This window comes from Lonchura striata, chromosome 15 (genome assembly GCF_050655825.1).
Source record: "Lonchura striata isolate lonStrDom1 chromosome 15, ASM5065582v1, whole genome shotgun sequence".
NCBI classification, from domain to species: domain Eukaryota; kingdom Metazoa; phylum Chordata; class Aves; order Passeriformes; family Estrildidae; genus Lonchura; species Lonchura striata.
In genome coordinates this window covers 4581661-4604123 of record NC_140717.1, presented here as the reverse complement: position 1 = coordinate 4604123, position 22463 = coordinate 4581661, and the positions used below count along the sequence as shown (strand labels likewise).

General features: G+C 55.0%; 1 protein-coding gene across 4 annotated transcripts in view; it reads right to left on the bottom strand.

The window, feature by feature from the left end:
• The window catches only part of KSR2 (kinase suppressor of ras 2), an 85781-nt gene that overhangs the window by 42311 nt on the left and 21007 nt on the right, over window positions 1-22463 (bottom strand). For all 4 annotated transcript variants that reach the window (XM_077787116.2, XM_077787119.2, XM_077787118.2 and 1 more), the window contains exons 5-7: window positions 9457-9638; window positions 1698-1767; window positions 1063-1146 (exon numbers count right to left, since the gene is read on the bottom strand). In XM_077787116.2, coding sequence (XP_077643242.2) covers window positions 1063-1146; window positions 1698-1767; window positions 9457-9638 — 336 coding nt within the window. The remainder of the gene's footprint in view (window positions 1-1062; window positions 1147-1697; window positions 1768-9456; window positions 9639-22463) is intronic.

The following is a 22463-nucleotide window of genomic DNA, read 5'->3' as shown; positions in this document are numbered from 1 at the left end:
GCTCCCCTCTGCTTTCTGGGGAAAGCAGCGCCGGGGCAAGGCTGGAAAAAACCTAAATGCCTTGCGTTCATTCGCTACTTTTGACTGCCAGGAAAAGGATTTGTTCTTTTCTGTAGGATTACAGGGAGCGGGATTTGCACAGCCAGAGGCACAGGGCCACGGACCCCTCCTCCAGCACGGAGAGCTCGCAGGAAAAACCTCCGGTTCCTTGGGCATGGGTACAACGGGAATCACCCCTTCAAAATTCCCTGTATTTGATCACATCCCTTCCAGAAAAGCCCCACCAGCTGTGGAGCGACCGAGCGCTTCTCGGCAGGTTTAAATCCCAATTTACCAACTCATCAGCGCTTAATCAGCGGCAGCAGCGGTCGGCACCGCTCCGTTACCCGCAGACAATCGCTCATTCCCCGCTCCCGGCCCCAGGCGAGGCGATCCCGGTCCAGCGGCCGCCCGGGGCTCTCCGAGGCTGGGCTGCGGCGGATTTGGAGCAGCTGAGGCAGCTCCAGCCTCTCCCTCGCCGTTTTCCCGTTCCTATCCCGTTTTATCCCCTCTCCTTTGCACCGTGGATGAGCTGATTTGGCTCCTCGGGGACCCTGCCAGGACGCAGAGGTGCCCAAAACTCGGCAGAAATAGAGGCTGCAGCCCAAAACCGTGGGCAAAACCCACCTGATGCTGTCCCTGCCTGGTCCAGCACATCCATCCCCCTCCCAGATAATTCTGTCAGGTCCTGCAGATAATTCCAGGGGGAATCTCCATAAGGCGGGGATGGAAAGGCAGGCGTGGGGAAGGGGGACTGCCAGGATCTGACTCAGAGCTCTGCAGCGAGCAGAGCCGAGCTCTGGCGGGCACATCCTCCCCGAGGAGCCCGAGCCCATCCCAGCCCTGCTTCGGGCTGTTATTCACCCAACTCCACAGCTCATCAGGGCTTCCTGTTGGGATGAGCTGGCCAGAGCCTGGTTGGTGTCTCCGTGCCCGAATCCCTGCTCGGCTCCCCAGCCAAACCCCGATTTTCCCCTCCCGGTTTCAAGGAGTGACACAAGCAGCTCCGGCATGGTGCCATACTTGCAGTTTTTGCATTTTAAGCCGAACAACATTCCCTTCCCGCAGACGGTGCAGGTCTGAGACATCCAGTACTTGGTGGAAAACCTGCGGAGAGAGACACAGAGAGGGAGAGCTGAAGCCTCGCTTATCTCCCAAATCCTGCTTTATCCTCTCTCTGCTGCCCTCGAACTCCGCTGCAGGTGTTGAGGAATTTTTCTAGGGATGCCAAAACACAACCCCGAGCCTTTCTTTCGTTCTGGAAGCTTGCTCCAAAGGGAATCCAATCCCAGCTCCCCGTGATTCCCACCCCAGGAACCCCCCCAAAACCCCTCCTGCCCTGGGGACCAATGTTTGCAGCCCCATCAAACAGCAGCACTCTTCCCAGTGCTTTTCCCTCTTCAGGGAGATATGGAAGATAATCCAGAGATGGGGAATTTGCTGAAGGCTGGCAAGGTCACAGATAATACACAGATTTATCGATAGCGACTCGAGCCTTATCTAAACCAGATCTGAACTGAAATGGAATTGAAATGCGCTTGGAGGACGGCCCAGCCCAGCACGGAAAGAGAGGGAATGTCTCCAGTCTCCGTGTCCTGGAGCAGAGATGGGAAGGGAGATGCCCATCCCTCATCCCGGCACGGCAGCAGGGTCCCTACCTGTGTTTTATGGAGTTTCCTAAATCCCGCCGAGGGATCTGCGGGGACCAGCGAGGCACTGACAGCGTATCTGCAGGGAGACACCGGGAAAAGCAGCTCTGGTGACAACACCCAGCGCTGGGGTCACGGGTTTTGGGAAGGGGAGCAAAGGATGCACACAAAAAAATGGGATTTTCCTGCTATTTGCCCCTGGAATGCCTCTTTGAGCTCCCTGACTGGAAAGCAGGAGAGCTCTGGGATTTGTGGATCTGTGGGAATCGGGGTCTCCAGTCCCAGATCCCATCACCCAGTTTGGACCAGGCAGGGGAGAGGAGAGGGTGCATCCATGTGCACGCAGGGTGGGATTGCAAAACTTTTGGAATCACATCACGATGGCCAAACAAGAACGGGAAAATAAAGCTGGAACAGCCTCATCGCCAGTTTTTAATAAGACATCACGGGTTTAAAGCAGTCCCGGCGCTCTCCTTCCAAGGGAAAAGCGGGGAGGGGGATAAGGAGAAAGAGGGAAGTCCGCAGGCACCGCTGGAGCAGGAAGGTGATCAGGAGCATGGCCATGCTTGGATTCCACATCCTCCTTCAGCCTCGGCAAGGGTGGAAAAGCTGCTCCTCCTCCTCCCGGCCACGGGAAAGGTCCTGCCCCGCAGGATGCTCAGCTCCGGGAGCGGATCCATGCCGGCATCCAAAGGCTGGGTTTGCACTCCGGGATTTGAGAGGTTTCCCGGGCACCAGCGGTGGCTCCCGGCTGTTTGCTCAGAGCGCCAGCAAATCCCTGGCTAAACAGGCGCTGGATATTAGCCCAGGGAGCGGGGAGAGCCGCTGTTTGCTTTAATATCCCCTTTTAATATAGCGGCAGGCACGGGGCTCTAATTGCACTCGCCGGCTGAAGGTTACATTTACATCCCTCTCCCCGGCTTAGAAATCCTGGGAGCAGCCCCAGCTGATCCTGCTCCAGCACCTCCGGCCAGCAGCAGCTCTGGATCCTTCTCTTCTTCTGGTCGCTCCTCAGGCAGAGGCAGCAATTGAGATGTCAGGATCACACAGTCATGGAGTGGTTTGGGAAGGGACATTAAAATCGCCTCATTCCCACGGGCAGGGACACCTCCCACTGTCCCAGGCTGCTCCCAGCCCTGTCCAGCCTGGCCTTGGACACTGCCAGGGATCCAGGGACACCCTGTGCCAGGGCCTGCCCACCCTCCCAGGGAACAATTCCTGCCCAATCTCCCATCCATCCCTGCCCTCTGGCACTGGGAAGCCATTCCCTGTGTCCTGGCTTTATCCACCCGTGTAAAAAGTCACTCTCCCTAATTCTTTTAAGCTCTCTTCAAAGCCAAGAAGGGGATCTCATGTCCCCAGCACGACACTGCCAATACTTTTGATATTTTCTCACCAGTCTTTGTGACACCCTGGGCTGCTGGACCAGTGTCCCTCCACATCCACAACCTCCCAGGGGTGGGAATTTGTTCCACAAACCCCAGTGACCCCTCCATGCCCAGCCTCGCGCCTCGCCGAGCGTCATTCCCCCCTCACTAAATCCTGTTACAAAACTGAGTTGTCATCATCCCCCCTCCAACGCCGCTCCCTGAAGAGCCAAACACCCGGGCCAGAGCAGCTCTTCTCCCGGAATTAAATTACAACCTCCACGTTATCAGCCACAATTTATTCCCACCAACTTTCGGCTGGCCTCAATTAAATCCTGCCAGCCCGGCGAGGGGGAGAGGGGATGGAGGCAACGGTGGCTGCTGAGCCTTTTAATTACTTTCTAAATGTGCTCGCTGCAAAAATGTATTGAAGTGTAGCGGGGATTTTGACCTCGTAACGTAAATGAGCCCGACGTGACTCACAGCTAATTACCTTCATTAGCGGCAGCCAGCCACGTAGGATCGCGGCGTTTAACAATAGAGCCGCTGTTGGCAGGAGGGAAAAGCGGCGGAGCGGGGCAGGAGGGCAGGGAAAGACACCGGGGATCAGCCCCGAGGGCTTGGGGGGCTCTGCACTTAATTGGGAATTCTCCCCTTCACCCGGATTCCTCGCGGTGTTAACTCGGGGGGATGCCCAGGGGGAGATGCAGCAGCCTCCCCCCAGCACGGGAGGAATATTCTCATTGAAACCCCCCACACTGCCATAATTAGCGCTAATTACGAGGGGGGAAAACCCCACGAGCACGTCTTGTTTCAGGGTGCGAGGGTCGGGCTTTGTCGTGGGGAGCCCGTGATGGAGAAGTGGCCGCGGGATCCGCTGGTCCTCGCACGCTTTGAAGCGTGGCAGCGGCTGCTTCTCCCCCATCCTCCTTCTCTCCCCCAATCCTCCTTCTCTCCCCCCATCCTCCTTCTCTTCCCCCATCCTCCTTCTCTCCCCCATCCTCCTTCTCTCCCCCCATCCTCCTTCTCTCCCCCCATCCTCCTTCTCTCCCCCATCCTCCTTCTCTCCCCCATCCTCCTTCTCTCCCCCATCCTCCTTCTCTCCCCCCATCCTCCTTCTCTCCCCCCATCCTCCTTCTCTCCCCCATCCTCCTTCTCTCCCCCCATCCTGCCTCTCTCCCTCATCCTGCCTCTCTCTCCCATCCTCTCTCTCTCCCTGTTCCCTGCCTGTGCCCGCTCCAGCGCCCCGGAGCTGCCCCCGTGCCAGTGCCAGTCATTATTCAAAACCTTTATCACCAGCAGCCTCCTGCCAGCCCCGGAGATCCGAACTCTCCCGGCCGTAATTCCCCTCTCCTAATTCCCCCTCCGCCCTCTCCCGCTCCGAGCTGGCATTTCCTTGGGCACAAGTGGAATTTCGCAGGGTGGCACCCACCGAGCAGCCCCATGGAGACTTCCCCCGGCCAGCCACCCCATCCCGAGGGGCTCCCGAAAGCCCGAGGCCGCTTCCCGGTGTGGTGGCACTGCCCGGTGCCAGGGAGTGCCACCCTCCTCCCGACACCTCCGTGTTTTCCCCCGCCGCTCCAGCAAAGGTCAGGGCTCGTGCTCCGCGCGGCACAGCTCATCCCAAAATCAACAGCCGCGCTTGATGGGATCAGCTGTGCCAGCAGGAGAGCCGGGAAGGGGAAAACCGACCGGGAGAACGGTGACAGCCACCTCCGGCGCGTCCCTGACAGGCGACACGGCGGCGGAGCCCTGCCAGCCCGCTCCCCGGCGGTGACAGGCAGCCGTGACAGCCTGAGTGGCACCCGGAGGTGCCGTGACGGCCCCGCTGCCCCCGCTGCCATCCCGTGAATCCCGGCCGGTTCCCAGCCGGGGCGCCGGGCCGTGTCCTGCGTGGGGAACAGCACCCGGAGCTTCCCTGTTCCATTATTTCGGGGCTGCACCCTCCTCACCATCTGGTGATGCCCTCAGAGAGCACCAAAGCCTCTGCGAGGACACCTGGGGCACCTGCCAGGGGTGGCAGCGGTGCTGAAGCGCAGGCACGGGGAGTGTTTGTCACAGTTGTCCCCTCCTCATCTCCCGGCCCCTGTCTGGAGGGGGGAGCTGGTGGGAGCACGTTATCCACCACGGAGACAGCCTGACAAACAAACCCTCCTCCTGCTGGGCAGGAAATGGATTTGTAGAGAGCGGTCAGAAAAAGCCATAATCCAGCACTACGAGAGCAAACACGTTCCCATTATGAGTGGGACAGGGAGAATCGACGGCAGTGGGCTCGGGGAGAATCCCAGATGAGGCACTGCAAAGCCAAGAAACGGCCGGGAGGCTTTGCACTTATCCCAAACATCCCAGATGTCACCAAAATGCTTCCAAGGCGGGTGAGTCCCACGGAGAGATTAAGAGGAGACACCAGGGTGGAGCCTCTTCCCAAAAGAGTTCAACAGCAGAAGATATCCAGGATTAGGAATATCTCAACCAGCAGGCAAAAATCCCAGTCCAGAGACAAATCATAATATCCACGGAATGGTTTGTGTTGGAAGGGATCTTAAAGATGATCCAGACCCCCCATGGAACATTTTCCACCATTCCAGGCTGCTCCCAGCCCCATCCAGCCTGGCCCTGGGCACTGCCAGGGATCCAGGGCAGCCACAGCTGCTCTGTGCCAGCTGCACTGGCAGAGTTCCGGTGTCTCAGCCTGTGGCAGTTCCAGGGACACGTTCCCAGTGTCTCCCCACCACCCTGGGTTTACTTCCCACGTGGTCCCAGCTGGGAGCCAAGCACCCCAGGGAGATGCTCTGCAGCAAAATCCCTTCAGGAGACACCTCAGGCCTTGCTCGTGCTGCTTTTAGGGCTGAAATAAGATGGGAGAGATCCCAGAGCAGCTGCTCCAGCAGCTTTCCCTCCCCAGGAGAGAAATCCATGCAGGTACAAGGGCAGTCACCTGCTCCCTCCATTAGTGCACGTGGCAGATATTCCACATGGAATTTGGGAAGTGTCCCTGTCCATGCTGGGGGTTGGAATGGGGTGGCCTTTAAGGTCCCTTCCAACCCTGTGGATCACAGCCAGGCCCAGTGGGTGGAAGGATGATCCAGGATGGATGCAGCAGAGGGGATCATCCGAGGCAGGAGCTGTTCCCTTCCAGGAAGGGAAGAGTCCCCTTCGAACCCAGCCGTTCCCTTCCCAGCGTGCCAATCCCATTTACCCAGCTCAGAGGTCACATTCAGCTGGCTTAAAGGCTGACATCGGGATTTCCCCCCCAGTTCCCATCCCCGCAGCCTCAGCTAGGCTTATCCAGACAAAACTGTGCCCTCCAACTGCTGAGGGGTGGGAAACCCTCCGCAGCCTCGCTGCCAGCTGTGGCCAGATGTGGCTGCAGGGAGCTGCCAGCTGTGCTGCCAGCACAGCTGGGCACTGCTCCTGCCATGGCAGAGCAGGGTCAGGGAGGAGAGAACCCCTGGTGGTCCCCAAGACAGGAGGTTCCCTTTGGGAAGTCCCATGCTGGAGGTGGTTGGGGCTGGGACAGCGTTAGGGAGAGTTGTCCCCCCCAGAGCCACCCCAGCGCTGGCAGTGGGTGACCAGGGGGAGGGGGCATGGTCTGGATGGCACTGGGTGCCTCCCCACGTCACCTTCAGCACCACTGCCACGTCCTTGGGTCCAGCCTGGTGCTTTCCAGAGGAAAGGCTGGATTCAGGGCTCTAGGATTCCCATCCCAACCCACTGGACATTTTCCTGGATCCTTGTCCACCAAACCTACCTGAGGTCAGCCCTTCAGGGGCTCTTCCAGGAGCTGGGGGGGCTCAAGGAGCTCTGGTGGCATCTCCATTGCCACTTGGCCATCCCTGGTTGGGATCCCCAGGATCGGGATTCAGGAGAGTCCCCCAGGGCAGCAGCACAGGGGATGTGCTGGAGGTGCCACGCAGGGCTGGGCAGGGAGGGGACATCCCTGGAGACCACATTAAAACAGTTCTACACCTTCCTTCTGAGGGGCAGCTGGGTCTCTGCTCCCTGTGACAGCGGGAGGGAACGGCTGGAGCTGTTGGGAGGTTGGGTGGAGATCAGGAAAGGTTCTTCCCCCAGAGGTGCTGGCACTGCCCAGGGAATGGGCACAGCCCCGAGGCTGCCAGAGCTCCAGGAGCCTTTGGACACCAGGGATGGACAGGGTGGGGTTGTTGGGGGTCTGGGCAGGGCCAGAGGATGGATCAGTGATCCCTGGGGATCAGCTCGGGATATTCCCTGATCCTGTGATTTCCCCCGGCCAGATTTGTGCTGCCAGAGGAAGAGGCTCCTTCTGCAGCTCCCTCTGTGAAAATCCATTCCCATCAGGACAAAAGGATGTTAAAAATCAGAGGGAAGCATCCAAACCCGCTCCTGACCCAGGCCAGGGATGACTCAGATGGGAACGTGCTCCTGCCAGGAGCAGCAAGGTTGTGAAAGAGAAATCATGGAGAGACAGCCAGGGTGGGACGGGGCCTCACCCATCTCCAGCTGACAACAACAACAAATTTTGGTTTTCTGTGCTTAGGGCAGTAATTCCACAGCAATCCCACAGAGCATCTGGGTGCTGCCGTGCTGCTCCCACTGGAGGAAAAGGGATTTTTAGAAAAACCCATCGGGATGGGATAAGGTGGAGAGCTCGGCTGTTGAGCCACCACAAGGATGGGATAAGGGAATCCTTGGGATGCAGGGAGGGTCTGGAGCAACCTGCTCTAGTGGGGGGTGTCCCTGCCCATGGAAACAGATGAGCTTCAAGCTCCCTTCCAGCCCAAATCATTCCATGAGTCTGCTCCTACAAACAAACATCTGCCCTGCTTGGGTAACTCCCACACGGGTATTGATCCTGCAAGGAGCCAACGGCTCCGCTGATGCCGAAACCTCCCAGCAGGGATCAACCAGCTGGGGAAACCCAGCTCCCATCAGGCCTGGAAAACATTCCCAGCAGCCAGGGAAGTCGGAGGCAAATGAGAGGAGACATCTCTCCAGCAGCGTTCGTCACTTGCCAGCCCATCACTGCCCATCGCATCGCTGCGCCGTGCCACGTTCCAGCAGGATGTCACAGCACAGCGTGTAACCCAGCGCTGAGGCTGAGCAAAACGAATCCCAGGAGACACTCGGGGGGTGGCTGGGATCGGGGTTTGGCAAAAGGAATCCCAGGAGACACTCAGGGGGCGGCTGGAATTGGAATCTGGCAAAACGAACCCCAGGAGATACTCAGGGGGGCTGGGATCAGGGTTTGGTCCGTGGTTCCTGCTCTGTTGGTCCGGGCTGCGAGTTGAGCACAGACAATTCCATGTGGGACACAGCAAGGCAAAAATCGCCCTCATTCCGGGCAAACCTGGAATTGGGTGTTGGATATCCCTGGGAACAGCCTCGACTGCCTGCAGAGCTCCTGCCAGCTGCCACTGTCCCCAAAGCAAAGGGACAGGAGGAACAGGACAGCAGGAGGGGCTGGATGAGCCCTCCATGATCCCAAACTGCAGCGGGAAGGGAAGGGAAGGGAAGGGAAGGGAAGGGAAGGGAAGGGAAGGGAAGGGAAGGGAAGGGAAGGGAAAGGCAATTAACTGCAAACTCTTCTTTGGCTGCAAAACCTTCTCCAGCCTGCTTCTTGAGCAGGAGGAATGAGTGGAAGACCCCAAAACAAGCCAGGAACAGAAAGGAGACAAGGGAAAAAAAATCCAGGAAAGGGAGAGTGATAGAAAGCCAGCCTGGATGTGGAGTTGGAGGAAGTTTTAGCTGAGGAACAAAAGGCAAAGGGAACTTGGCTGGGAATCACTCCCAGCAGCTGCCATGTGTTTCCAGGGAAGCTCTTCTTGGGCCAAGAGCCACGCCTGGCTTGGAAAAGCTTCAATCCCTGTGGAATTAATCCCAGCGCTGGTTTGGGACCAGGAAATGAGGGTCAGGCTGTTCCTCCCAGACCTGGGTGAGCTCATGGAGCCAAACCCACCCAGTGGGTGCCACCAGCAGCATCTCGTGGGAGAGGACAAAGCCCTGTCAGGTGGGATCAGGGCTGGCTGCTGGGATCAGCTCCATGGGGTTTGCACCAGGACTGGCTTCCCAAAACTCCACATCCAGCAAGCAGGAGAAGTGAAAACCCAAAGGTTTACAAAGCAGCCCTCACAAAAGTCACTTTTAGGTGACATCTAGGCAGTGCCACCAACCCAGACAGCACAGAAACCTCGCGGCTTTCCCAAAAAACAGAAATAATCCAGTTTTGGGGGCTATCTTTGCCCAGAAGCACCCACAGATCTCTAAACACCAACATGAGGCACCTCCACAAGGGCTGGGCTCATTCCACAGTGCTCGACCGACATCCTCCGAACCACCGACTCCAGAACTGCCCAGTCCCATCCTCTGCTTGGCATTCCCAGCCCTTGGAGCAGGGATCCCAGGGGGCCACGGGCACTTACTTGCTGAGAAGGTGGCTTCGGTGTGGACGGGCGGGGTGGAGGGCAGGAAGGGCGGGTACCCCACGAAGAAGGAGCGCAGGGAGCGCTCGGAGAGGAGAGGGGAGCGCTGGGCCGGGATGTTCTCACAGCTCCCCACGCTGTTGTGGATCTTGAGGTTCAGGGGCTTGTTCTTCTTCTTGACTCTGGCAGGGAAAAGAGGAAAAAGGAAGGGAAAGTGAAGGGAAAGGAGCTGGGGACGAGCTGGTGGCACCCGTGGGATGGGGATGTTGTTGCATCATTTTCATGTGATAATTGGTCCCACTTCCCCATGAGAATTCCCAATCCCTCCCCGCCATCAAACAAAGGCAATTTTCATTAAGGAACATTCCAGAGCTTTTCCTCCTGAGAGCCCGGGTGAAAAAAATAATTTAGCCCAAAAGCTCGTCAGGCACAGGATTTGACCTTGTCACGTCCCCTAAATGGTCACATTTAATGTCACTACATCAAATACAGGGCCCAAGCAAGGGTGGGCTGCAGTGGAGAATGTGAGGGACCCCAAGAGATTCCCAGGAATCAGCTTGGCAAGCCACGGGGCCGTGGTGTGGACAACCCAAAACACTGGGAGAAATTCCTCAGAAATTAAATTCTGCAGAGCAGGGGCGAGGAGTCGCCCGCCTCTCCCTCCTGTCCCATTTTTCCACACTGGGACAAGGCCCAGTGTGGTTCTGCTGGCTCAGATGATCCCAAAGCTGCACCAGCCCGGAAGGATTTGGGATGCAGAGTGGCCCTGGCAGCTCAGATGGGCTGGGCTGCAGGATCCTGGCTCTGCAGAGCTGCTCCCACTGCGGCTGCCACGGAGTCAGGAGCAGAGACAGCCCTGGGAACGGCAGCTCAGCCCGCTGGAGATCTGCAGCATCAAAAGATCTCCGGGGACAGAGATCCCTTGAGAACATCCCGGCAGTGCAACAGCTCAAGGATCCCTGGAATGTTCATCCATAATCCTGCATCCCAACTGGAACACTGCATCCAACTCTGTGCCCAGCACACGAGGGACCTGGAGCGGTTGGAGCAAATCCAGAGGAAGAACCAGGGATGCTCCCAGGGCTGGAGCCCCTCTGCTCTGGAGCCAGGCTGGGAGAGCTGGGGGTGCTCCCCTGGAGAGGAGAAGGCTCCAGGGAGAGCTCAGAGCCCTTCCAGGGCCTAAAGGGGCTCCAGGAGAGCTGGAGAGGGACTGGGGACAAGGGATGGAGGGACAGGACACAGGGAATGGCGGGCTGGATGGGATATTGGGAATTGGGAATTGTTCCCTGGGAGGGTGGCCCTGGAGCTGAGCATGTCCCACCTCTCCCAGCGGTGCCCGGGGACATCTGGCCCTGCCAGGCGCTAGGAAATGGCCTCTTAATGAAGAAAATTAAACCATCCTCTAATAAGTTAATTATTTCCTCACACAGGAAAGCTGCTGCTGTGTTTCGGGTGGCTGCAAGGACCTCTTTGGGTGCGCTGGACTCAGGATGGGGTGGATGGTTCCAGGCTGGTCCAGCTGAGCGCCTCTCCGGGCTTGGACCTTCTTGGGATCAGCCCCACAACTGACGGTCATGGAGCCATGGGATGGGTGGTGGGAAGGGACATTAAAGGACAAGAGCAGGGACACCTTCACTGTCCCAGGCTGCTCCAGCCTGGCCTGGAACCTTTCCAGGGCACCAGGGGCAGCCCCAGCTGCTCTGGGCACCTGTGCCAGGGCCTGCCCACCCTCCCAGGGAACAATTCCCTCCCAATATCCCATCTAATCCTGCCTGGTGGTCCCAAATCCAGTCCATCCCCTCACCTGCTGCTGTTCAATCCCAACCCAACCATGGGGTCTCTGCCAAAAATCCCAGTGCTGCTCCCCTGGCATGGCCCCAGCTCCCCCTGAGCTCAGCCCTGGCCCAAAGCCCTTCCTGAAAGGCAGTGATTAAGCACTAATCTTGTTTTTTTTCCACCCATAAATCAGCTCCAGACCAAATATTTACTGCGAGCATCATTTCCTCGCCAAGCAGGGCTGCTGACAGCTCTCATTATTAGGAAGGATGAGTGATTTTGGACAGAGAGATATTTTTTTTCCTCTCTCTGTTTCTTCAGGAGAAGAAAAAATATTAAAGAATAATAAACAGCAGGAGCCAACTGGGTGACTGGGCTGGCTGCCTGTCCTCCCATGGCCTTGATCCTTGTCCTGAGGGAAGAGGGGCAGGAAACAAAGCCTGGAACGGAGCAGGAGCATCCATGGAAAACTTCCTGTCCCCTGGCTTGGGGACAAGGAGAGCCTGAGGGACATGGAGCAAACCAAGCCCTGTTTGGGGCATCTCTGGCAAAAATGGGTCAAAAACCATCCTTGGGGCAGGGCTGGAGGATGAGGCTGGTCATGGGCACCTCATAAAGGACTTGTTGCCATGAGCGGTCATCTGTCCATCATCCATCATCCATCCATCCATCCATCATCCATCCATCATCCATCCATCATCCATCATCCATCCATCCATCCATCATCCATCCATCATCCATCCATCATCCATCCATCCATCCATCCATCCATCATCTATCCATCCATCCATCATCCATCCATCCATCATCCATCTATCCATCATCCATCCATCCATCATCCATCCATCATCCATCCATCATCCATCATCCATCCATCCATCATCCATCCATCATCTATCCATCCATCCATCATCCATCCATCCATCATCCATCTATCCATCATCCATCCATCCATCATCCATCCATCATCCATCCATCATCCATCCATCCATCCATCATCCATCCATCCATCATCCATCCATCATCCACCATCATCAGTCCATCCATCCATCCCACCCATCCCCATCCATCCATCATCCATCCATCATCCATCCATCATCCATCCATCATCCATCCATCATCCATCCATCCATCCATCCATCCATCCATCCATCCATCCATCCATCCATCCATCATCCATCCCCATCCATCCATCATCCATCCATCATCCACCATCATCAGTCCATCCATCCATCCCACCCATCCCCATCCATCCATCATCCATCCATCCATCATCCATCCATCCCCATCCATCCATTCTCCTGCACTGGTTGGATTATGATGATGTCCAAGGTCCTTCCCAACCCAAACCACACCATGATTCCAGAGATAGTGACAGGACAAAGGGAAATGATTTCAAACTGAAAGAGGGGTGATTTAGATGGGATTTTGGGAAGGAATTCCTCCCTGTGAGAGTGAGCAGGCCCTGGCACAGGGTGCCCAGAGCAGCTGTGGCTGCCCCTGGATCCCTGGCAGTGCCCAAGTCAAGCATTTCCATCCTTCTCTCATTTAGCCAAAGTGGGGAAAAACATGTTGGAAATGGATCCTGGTGCTCCCAGCCTAAATTCCCCATCCCAGCTGGGCAGGGGGAGCACTCTTCCCTGTGCCAGGCTTCCAATTCCACAAGGACAGCCAAGGTAAAAAAGGGGAACTTACAAATTAAAAAAACTAAAACCAAAAAACAAACCAAAACCCCACAAAAAACCAAAAACCCACAAAAAATGACAAACTAACCCTCCCCCCCAAAAAAATCAAAAACACACCAAAAAATCCAAGGGAAAACGTCAGCCTAATTTCAATTTTCCATGGGGATAAGGCCCAAGTCAACCCTACTTCAGGAAAGGGAGGCAGGATTGTGGAGCTGATAGTTTTTATTTTGGCCCCAAAGCATTTTGAGAGAGCAGAGAGAACCACACCTGCTCCATCTTGAAGCTTGGAGCTTCTCAAAACCTGGGAGATGCCCTGAGCACCCTGCAGGGACGGCAGGAAAATGCCCCCATGGGCCAAGGGTGCCTTCCCTGCCAGATTCGGAGCAGATCCCGAAATCTGGACATCCCCCACTATTTCTTTTGCCTCTCTCCAGGGTTGTCCCACCCTCTTCCCTGCTCCAGAAGGCTCCAAAGCTGGGTATTCCCAGGATTCTACCCCTTGCTGCAGGAACCCAGCAGCACATCGGGATCAGCCCCTGTTCCCTGCATCCCTTGGCTTGTGGGAACCCAGAGCTTCCCTCTGGCTGCCCTGGGACCCTGGCAGGGGTCAGGAACCCCCTGGACAGAGCCCCAGAGACACTGGCTGTGATCTCTGGCCATGCAAAAGAGTTTTCAATCTTACAGGATCAATTACCAGCTCTGAGTGTTTGATATAATTAATAATTAAGTGTGGCACGGGTGCAAAAGTAAAATTTTAGGATTCTAGATGAGGGGTCCAAAGGGGACAAGCTGGAGGAAATTGGGTGTGCCTTGTCCTTTTTCTCCTTCTTCATGCCCTCCATGTCTCACTGTGGTGTTGGCATTTTTCTGTTGGTTCAGGCTGGGGACACACTGTCCAACGTGGGTGACAGATATTGGCACGTTCTTGTAAATGCAGCCCAGGGAGTTTCTGGTATTTAATGTTTGTCACATCCCACTGAGGGCAGAGCCCCACACGCTGCCCTGCAGGACAGAGCTGGGCAGGGCAGCAGAACATGTGAGAGATCAACAGAATAAACAACCTGGAACCAGCACAGACCAATTATGGCTTCTGCTTTGGCAGCGGGGCAGAAAGACAGAGACTTTCTACAATCTCGGGCTCATCAATAGCTCAGATTCCAACATTGGCTTCCCAAATCTTTCCCAAAATCCCACGTCTCAGCCCTTGGCACATCGTGAGCACCTCCAGCATCCCCCTCTCCTTCACCTCTCACACGCGCTAACCCTCTGCAACCCAGAATTCCTCATTTTCCTCCTTTATCCCGTGCATCCCTCGGCCAGGAGAGCCCAAACCAACCCCCCAAGGCAGAGCTCGTGGAGCATCGGGGCTGATTCCTGCCTCGGGATGCTCGGGAAAACCAGTGCCGGGAGCAATTCCTTCTCAGATGGGTGAATGCCAACGGTTGGGGCCGTAATTTCATGCGGGAATTTGCTAAATATATAATGACAGATTAAAAAAAAAAAAAAAAAAAAAAAGGGGAATGAAATGAAAAGAAAAAAAAAAGAAAAAAAGAAAAAAAAGCCGAGCGAGTTTGAAGCGTTTAATGCAAATCCCTTTAGGTGTCAATCCCGCCTGAATGGCTCATCCCCGCCTGCTCGCTGCGATCCGTCAAACGCTTATCACCGGCTTTGGGGGGAAAAAAATCGCGGGTTTCAACAGGCACTGAAAAACAGGAGCAGACACCGGGACAAAGGGCCCGTCAGCGGGAGGGCAGGGATTGACAGCGGCTGCGGAGCGCGGGGGGCCGGGATGTTACAGGATTTCCACAGAAAAGCGTTGTAGGGTTCCGCAGAAAGGAGCCCGGGGAGGTTTTGTCCCGCTGGGATGTCCCGGGCTGGTTTGGTGGCTGGAAGAGCAGGATGTGCTGGAATGGGCACGGTGGGATCCATGTGTTACAGGGAGCAAAAATCCAACGTTCACAGGGCGGTCATGCTCCTGGAATACGGCTGATCCCAAAAAAACATCCCAAAGGGGACATCCCAACCATTCCTCAGCTCTGGCAGAGCTCATCCTCCATTCCAACCACTTAAAAAACCTGGAAATCGAGTCAATGATTATAGGGCTGTGATGTTCCTGGAATATGGCTCATCCCAAAAAACATCCCAAAGGCAACATCCCAATCATTCCTCAGCTCTGGCAGAGCTCATCCTCCATTCCCAACTCTTCAAAAACCTGGAAATCGAGTCAATATTCACAGGGCTGTGATGTTCCTGGAATACAACTCATCCCAAAGGGGACACCCCAACCATTCTCAGCTCTGGCAGAGCTCATCCTCCATTCCCAACTCTTCAAAAACCTGGAAATCGAGTCAATGATTATAGGGCTGTGATGTTCCTGGAATATGGCTCATCCCAAAAAACATCCCAAAGGGGACACCCCAATCATTCCTCAGCTCTGGCAGAGCTTATCCTCCATCCCAAACACTTAAAAAACCCGGAAATCAAGTAGCAACTTGCCCTGCAAGCATGTGTTGTCGCTTCCATTCTTACTGCCGTTTAAAAGAATTAAAACGGGTTTAATTTAAAATTTAACCACAAGGCAGGAGCTGCCCCTGCAGCCGCTGGAGCCAGGTGATGTTTTATTCACCACTTTGCTCCTCACCAGCACACACCAATTTCCACACAAGCGTTGCTCTTAAAGGAAGGGAAATAGAGTGGGGAAAAAAAAAAAAAAATCCTCTCTTCGGTATTTCAGCTGCAAAGGATTAAAGATCGCTGCTGCCTGGCCAGGAGCGCGTGGCCCCGGCCAGGGATTCAGCCCCGAAGATTTATGGCTTTTGGAGTGGTTTAATTGCACAATATTCCCGATTAAATCAGAGCAAGGAGCAGGTGAAGTGCTGCCCCCGTGCCTCCTACACCAGCAGCATCCACTGGAATGGCAAAAAAAAAAAAAAAGGAAGAAAATACTCAGATTCACTCTGGAATTTTTTGGAATGACCAAAGAAAAACCAAAAAAAAAATTACTCAGGTTCACTCTGGCATTCCTTCATGCAATAATTATTTGGTGGTAAGGGAGCTTGAAGATCATTTTATCCAAACATTGCCATGGGCAGGGACACTTCCTACTGTCCCAGGGATCCAGGGGCAGCCACAGCTTCAATCTGTGCTTTCAGGGACCAATTCCCAATTCCCAATATCCCATCCAGCCCTGCCCCCTGGCAGTGGGAAGCCATTCCCTGTGTCCTGTCCCTCCTTACCAAAGCCCCTCTCCAGAACTTCTGCCACTTCTCCCATATTGGCACACAAATGGCAAAATCTGACCTTTTTCTCCAAGGATTCCCAAATAAACCATTAAAAATCCCACCCTGCCTAAGAAATCTGAGCATTCCCAAACAACCTTGGGGAGTTGGGATCAAAACCAGCCCAGCTGGAGGCATCTCAGCCAGGAAAGGAGGCACCAGGTCACCTTTGGCGCCGGGATAAACGCACAGCTCCGTGCCCAGTGCCATCCCACATCCCAAATCCCCCTGGTGCACTCAGGATGGCACCAGCTTCTTAAGGATTTTCAGCTTTCAAGGCGGTGGATTTTTGGAACCCGCCTGAAAAGCTGAAATTCCTTCATTCTCCACCCAAACCTGAACAAGCTCCACACAATGTTCACACTCCTGAGCAAGCAGGGGCTGAGATAATGAAATAAACACAGAATATCCTCCAGATGTTCCACTTATCCTCCTCATTCCCATAAAGAGGCAACAATCCCTCCCTCCCCCAGCCAGAGGAAAAGCAGCTCCTTCATATCAAAGCCTCGGCAGTTAAATATTTATCCAAGTGCCTGTCCCCACTTCCCTGGATGCCTGAATTTCCAGGCTCGAGTCTGACTGATCTATTATTCTCTTTTCCAAGCACAAAGTGGAACTTTTTTTATTACAGCTGCAAATTATAAAGCTGGGAAATTCTTTGAAGGGAATTTGAGCCAAACAGGTTTTCCCCCCTGCCCTCCTCCTGCTCGGGGCTGCAGGAACAGCACTGGGAGCAGACAGGGGCAGGAAGGAGCTGGAAGAGGTAATTGCCAGGATCCTGGAGCTGGAGCTGTTTCTCATTAAGCCCCTTCTGTTTTCTTGGTTGCCACCGTTACGTTTCTTCGAGGGCCACCCAAGGGCAGTGAGGGTGAGCTGGGGGCAGCCAGGGCTGCTGGGGCTGAGTCTCCTTTGGATGGAGGAGCTTCCACAGGGATCCAGCCCCTGGGGCAGCCTGAGGGGGTTTCCCCATCCTCAGGTCACACAACCTCAGCCAGGTGGGGCAGATCCGCCCCAGACTGGACAATCCTGGAATGGTTTTGGATGGAAGGAACCTTAAAGCTCATCCCATTCCACCCTGCCATGGGCAGGATCACCTCCCACTGTCCCAGGCTGCTCCAAACTCCATCCAGCCTGGCCTTGGGCACTGCCAGGGATCCAGGGGCAGCCACAGCTGCTCTGGGCACCCTGTGCCAGGGAACAATTCCCAATTCCCAATCTCCCATCCATCCCTCCCTCTGGCACTTGGGAGCCATTCCCTGTGTCCTGTCCCTCCATCCCTTGTCCCCAGTCCCTCTCCAGCTCTCCTGGAGCCCCTTTAGGCCCTGGAAGGGCTCTGAGCTCTCCCTGGAGCTTCTCCTCTCCAGGTGAGCCCCCCCAGCTCTCCCAGCCTGGATCCTCCCCTCTCTCCAGAGAAGAGGGGCTCCAGTCCCTGGAGCAGCTCTGTGAGCTCCTCTGGACACTGGGGAGAACTCCCTGCTTTTGGTTTTCATCCCATTATTGCCAAGGGATCCCCTGGAGCACTTGGCCAACCCAGCCCCTGCTTGAGCCACCACAGCAGGTCAGGGCTGGGGTGGCAAGAGAAGCTCCCACCAACCTCTTGAACCCCGAAGAAGTGAAGAGGGGAGCTGCTCCCTGACTTCCCAGCTGGAAGACAGAGCTGGGAAGAGCTTGGGCTCTGCCAAGACCATCAGTGGTCAGTCCCTGTCCTGCCACCACCCCGGGCCCTGCCCACAGCCCCTGCCCTCTCCGTGCCCTCACACCGAGCACCAGGAACGCGGTGCCACCTTCCCAGGACGTTAATCCTGATCTAAATTCATCCTCACGCCCGTCTGGCTTCGGAAGGAGCCTCAACTCCTCATTAAAGGACACGGTGAGAAGTTTCTCCTCTGAGCACGGCAAAGCTGCAGCGCTCTGGATGGAATAGCAGGGCCGTAATTAACATTAATGACACTCCTAAGGAGCGCCACAGCCCGGAGCAGTGGGATAATTCCAGCACGGAGCCAGGTTGGTACGGGGGCCACTCATCACTGTCACCTCGTGGTGTGCAAACCATCCTTTGAGGGAGCTGGACACGTTCCAGGGGCTGTGCACAGCTCCACAGCCCCGGCTCGCCGGCAGCGGCAGCCACATTAATCAGGGGGATGGTTTGGAGGCACAGGGAGAGATGCTGCTCGTTTCGCTCTCCAAATCTCCAAATTCCTGCGCTGCCACGCTCTCCCCCTCGCTGAAGTTCCAGGCTGGGCTCTGTTTTCAGGATAAATAACAGCGTGGAGATCATGGAATCCTTTATGTTTGAAAAGACCTCTGAAATCATGGAGCCCACCCCTGTCCTCAGGTGCCACATCCACACAGCTGTTAAATCCCTGCAGGGATGGGGATCCACCACTGCCCTGGGCAGCTGTTGCAGTACCTGACCACCCTTTCCATGAAGAAATGTTCCCAAAATCCACCCTGAGCCTCCCCTGGCCCAGCCTGAGGCCGTTCCCTCTCCTCCTGTCCCTGTTCCCTGGAGCAGAGCCCGACCCCCCGGCTGTCCCCTCCTGTCAGGAGCTGTGCAGAGCCACAAGGTCCCCCCTGAGCCTCCTTTTCTCCAGGCTGAGCCCCTTCCCAGCTCCCTCAGCCTCTCCTGGGGCTCCAGCCCCTTCCCAGCTCCCTCAGCCTCTCCTGGGGCTCCAGCCCCTTCCCAGCTCCCTCAGCCTCTCCTGGGGCTCCAGCCCCTTCCCAGCTCCGTTCCCTGCCCTGGACACGCTCCAGCCCCTCCAGGTCTCTCCTGGCAGGAGGCTCCCAGCGCTGCCCCAGCTCTGGAGGTGCCCCAGCAGTGCCAGCTCAGGGGACGGGCACTGCCCTGCTCCTGCTGCCACCCCAGGGCTGGGACAAGCCAGGTGCCAGTGCCCACCTTGGGAAGATGCTCCATATGGAATTATTTCCACACCTTGGCAACGTCCTGCTGCCTCCACCTGCTCTGCAAACATCCATCTCCTGCTCATCCCCAACGCCAGGAGCCCACCTGCCTCTCCAAAGCTGGGATGGCAGAGGAGCTGCCTGGATGCTCTCCTGAATCCTGCCCATGCAGAACATCAAATCATCGATCCACCAGGTGGATGAGAATTGCTACAAGGGGAAACATCATTATTATCAAGGTTGCAGAGCAGCAGAATTAATGACCCATCAGGGCCTATTTAGGAGCAGCTTAAATGATTAAATCTCAGGCACAGTCTAAGCTCAGGCTGCTCGGTGGGGTGGGGATGGTGAAGACCTCTGCTCCCAGGTTTTTGGAGGTCTGGGATTCAATTTTCACTTCTGTACCCTCTTCTCTCATGTTTTTGGAGGTCTGGGATTCAGTTTTTCACCTCTGTACCCTCTGCTCCCAGGTTTTTGGAGGTCTGGGATTCAGCTTTTCACCTCTGTACCCTCTGCTCCCAGGCTTTTGGAGGTCTGGGATTCAGCTTTTCACCTCTCTGCCTTGATGGCCCCAGTTGGGCAATAGACTTGGCCAAGTGCCCCAGGAAATATCCCGTTGTCAGGAATTTGTAATGTGGGACGGAGAAAAACACCCCCTACAAAAGTTAAAGCTGGAGATAATTCAAGGAAAAAGGAAAAGGATAAACTGGGGATGTGCCCTATCAGCAGTTCACATCTGAACTCCACGTCTGACTTCACCCAGCCAGGAAATCCTCATCCCAGTCTGGCAAAGTCCCACCAAAAAACCACCTCGGTGCCAACGGAGCAAAAGGGAAGGAAATGAACATTCAGAAAGCTTTGAACCAACAGGTTTTTCCAGCAGGAAAACACTCACAGCCGGAATGTCACTGCAGCAACACAGGATAAGGAGAATTCATGGAAAATTTATCCAAAATCCAGCTGCCTTGAGCTGGAGGAGCCTCGTCCTACCTAGCCCAAACCTGAGCTAGGTGACAAGGTGCACACCTCCAGCTGCTTCCCAGAGGATGCTCCTCGAGGGGTCCATGGATGTGGCCAGGCAGCCACAGGTGGGAAGCAGAGGAGGGTTTGGGCTCAGCTCCCCTCAGCAAGGGTCAGGGGTGAAGGGTGGGTCAGGGCATGGGCCCAAGGGGGGTCCAAGGGTGAAGGATGGGTCTAAGGACAGGCCTGAAAGACAAAGGACAGGTCTAAGGAGGGGTCAGAGGAAGAAGGACGGGTCTAAGGAGGACTCAGAGGAAGAAGGACAGGTTAAAAGATGAAGAGTGGATCTAATGAGGGATACAAGGATGAAGGATGGGTCTAAGGAGGGGTCAGAGGAAGAAGGATGGGTTAAAAGATGAAGAATAGGTTTAATGAGGGGTCCAAGGATGAAGGATGGGTCTAAGGAAGGATCAGAGGAAGAAGGATGGGTTAAAAGATGAAGAGTGGGTCTAATGAGGGGTCCAGGGATGAAGGATGGGTCTAAGGAAGGATCAGAGGAAGAAGGACGGGCTAAAAGATGAAGAGTGGGTCTAATGAGGGCTCCAGGGATGAAGGATGGGTCTAAGGAAAGATAGAGGAAGAAGGATGGGTCTAAGGAGGGCTCAGATGAAGAAGAAGGGGTCTAAGGAGGGGGCAGAAGAAGAAGGACGGGCTAAAATATGAAGGGTGGATCTAAGGAGGGGTCCAAGGATGAAGGACGGGCTAAAAGATGAAGGGTGGGTCTAATGAGGGATCCAAGGATGAAGGGTGGGTCTAATGAGGGATCCAAGGATGAAGGATGGGTCTAATGAGGGATCCAAGGATGAAGGATGGGTCTAAGGATGAGTCAAAGGACAAAGCGTGGGTCAAGGAAGGAAGGATGGATCAACGGGTGGGTCTAAGGAGGGCTCCAGGGATGAAGGACAGGTCCAAGGCCTAAAGGTGAAGGAGGGATCCAAAAATGGGTGAATGGAAGAAGGATCTAAGGATGGGCCAAAGAACAAAGGATGGGTCGAAGGATGAAAGGTGGGTCCAAGAATGGATCTAAAGATGAAGGATAGGTCTAAGGATGGGTCTAAAAATGAAGAATGGTTCTAAGTACAAAGGGAAAGTCCAAGTACAGGCCTAAGGATGAAGGATGGATCAAAGAAAGGAGGGTGGGCCAAAGGATGAAAAGATGGTTAAAAGGGTGGGTCTAACGAGGGCTCCCAGGATGAAAGGTGGGCTCAAGGACAGGTCTTGAAGGACGGGTCTAAGGATGGCTCTAAAAATGAAGAATGGTTCTAAGGACAAAAGGAAAGTCCAAGTACGGGCCAAAGGATTCAAGGGTCTAATCCCAGGAGGAGTCCAAGGCCAGGTCTAAAGATGAAGGAGGGGTCTAAGGATGGCTCCAAGGATGATGGATGTGTCTGAGTGCAAAGAAAAGGTCTAAGTACAGGTCAAAGGATACAGGATGGGCCAAAGGACAAAGGCCAGGTCTAATGGAGTCCAGAGAGGAAGGATGGGTTCAAGGGCAGGTCTGAAAATGAAGGACGGGTCTAAGGATGGTTCCAAGGATGATGGGTGGGCTTAGATAGAGGTCCAAGGACAAAAGATGGGCCAAAGGATAAAGAATGGGCCAAAGGTCAGGTCTAAAGAGGGGTCCAAGGATGGAGGATGGGTTCAAGGGCAGGTCTGAAGATGAAGGACGGGTCTAAGGATGGGTCCAAGGATGATGGGTGGGTCTAGGTAGACATCAAAGGACAAAAGATGGGCTAAAGGATGGGTCTAAGGGTGAAGTCCACCCACCCCAGGGCAGATCCCTCAGACACCCCTTCCAAGGATTAACACACGCCCCTAACGAGCTAGATGGATTTCTGCTCCTCAGCAATGGATGTTGAGAGCTCCCATTCCGAGTTTGTTTCTTTCCTGGCTCCTGGCTGCTGGATAATCATTAACTGTCCATGAGAGATTCCAATGGCCCGTGGAACTCATGAGGTATTAAATGGGCATTATTTTATCAGCCACTCTCAATGTTTTGTTTCCGTTTCAGGACCATTGCTGAGATGTTTATGGCTTGTGGATTTATGGAAGTCAGGGGATCTTTTCAGGAGTAATGTTCCATACCTCGGAGTCACAGTCGACAGCTGGAGACTCCGTGCAGGAAAATTGGAGGCTGGGAGCTCCAAAAAAAAAAAAAATCAGACTTAACCCCTGCCTCAGAAGGTCCTGGCACACAGAAATGATGGATTAAATGCTGGGAATAAGATCCAAAACACAACATTCAAAGGAGTTTATGAGCTGTCATCGGGAATCAAGCAGTACACGGTGGCCTTGCTCGGGAGGGGACCCGGGCACTGCTGCTGCTGTCACAAATAAATGGTGG